The sequence below is a fragment of the Xiphias gladius genome, chromosome 13, assembly GCF_016859285.1.
Source record: "Xiphias gladius isolate SHS-SW01 ecotype Sanya breed wild chromosome 13, ASM1685928v1, whole genome shotgun sequence".
NCBI lineage: Eukaryota > Metazoa > Chordata > Actinopteri > Istiophoriformes > Xiphiidae > Xiphias > Xiphias gladius.
In genome coordinates this window covers 4,096,563-4,102,562 of record NC_053412.1, presented here as the reverse complement: position 1 = coordinate 4,102,562, position 6,000 = coordinate 4,096,563, and the positions used below count along the sequence as shown (strand labels likewise).

At 44.2% G+C, this 6,000-nt stretch overlaps 1 protein-coding gene across 2 annotated transcripts in view; it reads left to right on the top strand.

Annotated features, from left to right (window-relative positions):
- Positions 1-661: 661 nt before the first annotated feature.
- Positions 662-6,000, top strand: part of LOC120798089 (nck-associated protein 5-like) — a 93,685-nt gene continuing 88,346 nt past the window's right edge. For both annotated transcript variants that reach the window (XM_040142109.1, XM_040142107.1), the window contains exon 1: positions 662-730. In XM_040142109.1, coding sequence (XP_039998043.1) covers positions 663-730 — 68 coding nt within the window. In that variant the 5' untranslated portion in view covers position 662. The remainder of the gene's footprint in view (positions 731-6,000) is intronic.

Here is a 6,000-nt window from a genome sequence, read left to right as displayed (position 1 = left end):
CACACTAATCTGACAGCATCAAGGCACAACTGACCGTGTGTTATGTACAGTAGGTAGACCTCGAATGTCTAAAAACCCAGATGGTCGAAGTATGGTGCCTATACGGCCTATTTCTTCCGGTTGCCCCCCCCCACCACTACGAGGCAAATCATTAGGCCAAAGCCAAGAAATCCGGACATCTGTTTTCTCCATTCTGCTCTTAGCCTTAGCTCATTTCGTCCGTGTTGTAACTCAGTAGCGCACGTTTTGTGAGTGTGGGCTATTCCCAGCTGACGTTACACAGCTGGGCTCACTTCTGGGCCAGCCGTTAGAAGTTACCCAGAGGTGCTTCTGGAGTTACACATAGAGAGAAAAGAGAGAGAGAGAGAGAGAGACTAAACTGATTGATTGCACCTTTTGAAAAGTACTTCTGCTCGGGTTTGCTGTTGTTCACACAAAATGAAAGCAAAGTCGAGGAAATACAAAGCCCAGTCATGACTTTCATCAGCATCGCATGCCTATATTTGATCAACAAATGTTCACTGTTATTGTTATTTGGCTCAGATGATCATTTTTAGGATCAACAATCAGCCTGCGTCTCCAGTTAACTTATATTCAGAGTGGGTGCATAGTGACTCCATTGTTTACTTTTGGCTTTTCTCATCTCTTCTTGGCAGGAATACATGGACGCCAACAAATGCATCGACGAGCTTCTCAAACAGCTGGAGGAGGAGCGCCGAAACGTCCGAAGGTAAGAGGTTCGCAAGACTTTTGGGCAGATGTTTAATTGCCTGTGGATATCAGCAGCTGCCTGCAATCCATTCCCAACCAGAGGCAGCAGAACAATGTTGTTTGGTTTTGAGCGCGAGACAAGCTTTGTATGCTGTTCTTGAGAAATGCTTTTTGTGTTGGAAGCACACTAAAAAGTGGCAGACAAAGGGGAAACTCCGGGCTCAGTGTGGGGTTGACTGGGGGCATTTCTCATGGAGGTCCTTTTGAGCGGATTTGCCAACACAATGGAAATGAAGAGCTTATGGAGATGCCAATCTAATGACCTTGTCCCCTCCATGCTCCCATCGTCCTAGCCCTTCCAGTGATGCACCGCCCCCATAGAAAAGAGAGACAATTTTTTAAACTTCACCCTCTTTTGTAAAGCCCGCTCACCATCTCAATGGAGCTGTATTCCCCCGGCTCAAAGTAATTTTCTCCCTGAATGAGCAGAGAGGAGCTGGGGGTTGGACACAGGGGGATAGGGGTCTCAGTGTGGGTGGCTGGGGGGATGGATGACCAATGACCAAGTGGCCTTTACTTGGCCAGGGCAGCCCCTCAATAAAGGAAGTGATGTGTAAAGGAATGACCCTCCCGTCTGAGCCATCCCCACCTTCTTTATAAGACAGGGAAGTCATCTTCAGTGACACCCCGAGTGACCTAATAGCCACTTAGAATGACCAAATTGTCTTTGTAGGGACTGACCCGTGTTTTGGCGAGAGGACCAGGTGGTTTAAAAGCCTTGAACTTGTACAGACCCAAAGTGATCGGAGTGGCTGTCTTAACCACAGTCAGCACAGTAGTTGATTTTGCATTTGGTAAATTACTTTCCTTGGTTTTGGGCTCTGTTCATTTTAAAGACAGAAGTTTACTGTGAGATTTTCATTTGTAAAATGATGCCAAAACACTTTCTTTATGTAGTCCAATGCCATCATTTCTTTCATTTACTATGAGGAATTGTCCTGTAAGGCTTTTTAGTATGCACGTGTAAAGGTATGTTGTGATGTCTTGTGTCATTTGTGTGAGTTTGACTGCTGGACTGTTTGTGTTTTTTCTCTGTGCCTGTGTGTTTGTAATCAGCTCAGCCTCAGCCCTAAATCCAAACTCACCAGCCACTCCAGTTCTTTCCTTTATTTACCTCTTGCCTTTTCCTCTCGTCGCTGGACATTTATCAAACAGATTCTTAAAGCCCTGGGCGCGTTTTACATTAACTTTGCCCCTTAAATTAGTTTTGTTTTCTGTCTGGACACACAGTCTGTCAGCAGTACAACAAGGTAATAGTTGAGAGAGAAGACTGCTAGTGGAGGAACGAAATAAAGCCAGTAATGGTCTTAAATGTTAACTTCTGGACAAGACAGAAGACACCTTTTCGTGGGATAATACAGAAAGTAATCCAGCCTCCATTGTGTCCCTGCCTTGTGGGCCTATGAGTTACAGTTTGAGGTTGATGGAGGGTTGATTTAAAGTCACAATAAACCTGGGTTTAAAAGAATGGAACACATGCTGAAACTAAGTTATATCAAGTGGCCTAATTGGGATTTTTTTTAATGTGGTAAAAATGGCCACTATAGGGAGAAGCAGTGTGTATGTGTAAACTTACTCCAAACTTGCAGTACAACCTTCAGTTGAGCACAGGGTTTGCGGTTGACGCTTGTCTGAGGGGAAGTGCTAGATCCAAAGATAGCCATTACCAGTGAGCATAATGGATCTTTTTGTCTTACAAAGAGTAATGAGAGGTACCACCGGAAGAAGTTCTGCACAGTTGAGGTGCACTCATCTAGACGCTGTAAACAAACCAGTGCATATACAGCTAGCTCCAAGCTTTGAAAATTCCACATCTTTGAAGCTTAGTTTTTAGAAACAACATACCACCAGGAAGGATTTGTTCTCATCACTTCTCTAGTGTTGTTCAATTCAGAGTGGCGACAGTGATAAATGACTTCACAAAGGCTTTTGTTGCGCTAAAACATAGACTGCAAGTAAAAAAAACGCCTCCTTCCCCTTATTAGGCAGCATCTCACGACACTGTGGATGTCTCCCTGCACCCCTCAGAATATGGGGCCCATCAATCCGTCAAGAGGAGAAAGAGAAGCCCTTACATTCCTCTAGTTCTCTGCATCCCTACGTCATGACCCAATGACCCACTGCATTCATGTCTCTCATTGTACCATATTATAGGGTAGTTTCACACTGGTGAAGTACTCAGATTGGACAATTATGACTTCTTTTTAAACCAGACTACTTTTTTGAGCTAGCAAGGTATCTCAAATATCCCTGCCAAAGGAGATTTTGATTGAGACTTTTTAAGAAATCACTAAATACGCTACTACTGGTGGTACTTTTGAACCGGGACGAGGAAGATGTTGTTTACTAATGAAAAGGTATAGATTTTTGATTACACGAATCTAACTAATGATCACGTTCAATTGTACGTCAGAAGCATCTGCTGTATCGTCAGCATCCTAGAGACCCATGCGTGCAAACGCAAACACTCACACACGGTGTCTCGCACTCCGTCCAAATATCATTGCTCGACGGAGCACAAAACCCCAGTGGGATGCTGGCTGGGCGTTCCTGAAACCTCTATTCAATGTGACCGGTCCTTGACAGATGGGAAAAAAAGCTCCACGACACAGTGTCAACATCAGATGGAGCAAATCCAAATTTGGCAACATCCTACTGCGTCCTACTGTACAACGTACAGTAGGACACTGACCCGGGTTTTTTTAGTTATTCATCATTTGTTTGCAGTGTACTCTCCATAAATATGATCGAATGTCTTTTTTAAGCCTAAAAACAATATCATTAGTGGTGGCCTTCAAATGCTGGTGACACACATTTGCATCTTGGATGTGTTGAGGAAAATGTTGAGCGAGTTTATTAAAAACTGCTGAGTGACAGACGTGCAGGAAGGACATATGGATGCTCTGCAGCGCTAAAAAGCATGACGGGTGGGGAGTGAGTTTGCATGACCTCTTTCTGACAAGCTGCTGTGTCAAGGCACCGTGACTGTGTAATCTCCCCTGTGGATTAAAACAATGTAGATTAGATTTTTTTCTCTCTATCTCTGCTTCCACCCATTTTTCCGCTCTTGATTTGTCAGTGTGCTGAGCTGGTGTTTATTTTTCCCTGAATCTTCTTTTGACCTTGTTTTTAGTGGGTCCTGCATGGCATAGCTAGCCAGTGTTGGGTCACATGGCCCGAAGCTGGCCTCACCTGCCATTTTCTCTCTGCCGGAGCAGATGGTGTTTGTCTGTGACCCTTTCCACACCTTGGAGGACAGGGAGGGACGAGGAGGGATGAGGAGGGTGGCGGGCAGGCAGGGGCCCCCGCACAGAGTGACTGGGAGGTGGGGAGGTAAGGAAGGGGGAGGCAGGGGACTCGGCTGGAGATCCACGAGGCTTAGGACAGGTTGCTTGGAGCCGGCGGGTGCAGCTGCAGCCCAAGCCAAGAGGAAATTAGCAACGACATCTGCTGATCAATAAGCTATTTGTCATGTTCATACAGCCACGGCACTTCGAAGACGGAGGGAGATAGAAAGTGGAAGTCAGATCAGATGTGCCCTGAGAGACTATAGGTAATAGGACTTTCTTTGTCTAAGTGAATTTGTCTGTGGGTAGAATTGAATATTGACCAGTTTTGTCCTTTATCTGCTCAACATTTCTGCCCCTTTGTTCTTGCCTGATCAGACGAAGAGAGGTTTGAGTTTTTGGATTGTGTATTTGAAAGCAAATCAAAGTTTGACTAAATTTGTTGGGTTTTTAAAGTGGGGTTTTATTTTAAATGTTTGTCCTTAATCAGTATAAATCCTTCAGTATCATTTGGATTAATTGATTCAAAATTCTCTTAATTGTTTCATTCATTAAGAGTGCAGATTTTTTAAACCACAAATCACTTTTCATATTGAAGTCAGAGAGCTAAAAAAAAATGGCTCAAAAACACTTTGAGAGACTTTGAGTGTTCCCTAAATTTTTCATTTAAGGGACACTAATGGAAGAAAATGTCCTTGAACTCCTATTAAGATGGCAAGGTTAAGTGAGAGAGAAAAAATATGTCAGAGTATACACAGAGGAGAAAAAGACCACAGGAGCGCAAAGCTGGGAAAGAGCTTTACAAATCTGGACCTTGCTGATGTTACTTCAAGGCATATCTGGCCTCAAAGACGCCTGCGTGCTGCCGGCGGTCTGAGCAAGATGAAAGGCTGTAATCCTCAGCTGAAGTATGTGGCGAGTTCTGTTCTGTCGATGAGGAGGTGGATAGGGTTCAGCCTCCCGCATACGCCCCAAGGATCTGTCGTCTTGGTTGGGTGAGAGCCATGCATTTTACAACTTTAATTGGATAAGTTGACCAGTCTAATGCAATAATTTGATCATGCTAAGCTCCAAAGGGATCTAATGCGCTCCAAAGTATATTTGTGTGTCCTCTGAAGTGAATGACTTAGCCTAATCCATCCAATAGAGGTCACATTACAGGAGTCCAGACTCCAAAATATCTTACAGGAGCTTTCACCGGGTAAATAAATCAGTCTGTGAAAACCTTATTGGAAGCTTCAGGCACTGGTGGAATTTTGTATTTGGACCATTTAAAATCATTGTGTATTTTTCTACAGTTTTTTCTCTTTTCTTTTTCACAATAAGAAAAGTTTGATTGAAGCTTGTGGGGTACAAACCACGAAGAATCTGAGGCTAAAATAGGAGGTAATCGCACCAAAAGGGCTTCCCTTCTGTGTGCTATCTGTAATTAGCAAAGAGCTGTTCACATCAGAGCTTGTTTGATTGTTAGCACATAGCAGGTCTGGCATAGCAATGTGTCGTGTTGATCTTTACCACACTTGTCAGTGAGGACTTAACTGCAAACATGAAGATAAACTCCCTGAAGCAATTAGTTAAGGGGGTGACATTGCTGGTGCCCTATGACACAAGTCAACACTTGCTAGTTGATCTCAGCGAGGTTTCACTGTGCCTGTCTGGCTGGGGACACGCTCGTCTCCCCAGTCCTGTAAATGCCAAACACTCCAGCCCTGATTCATGTGCAAACTCCAGGCCTGGCTGAAATACATGCATCAGTTTTATGGAGCTTATGAGAGGAAGAGGTTAATCGAATGGGTTAATGAAGCCTTTTATTGATGGTCCCCTCAAGGTCATTTTATAGCTGTTCGCAGTGCCGCATTCCCATGCACAGTGGGTAAGAGTTCTTAAGTATTGATATGCTATGCCTGCGGCACCTGCACTGCCCCCCTCTCCACATATCATT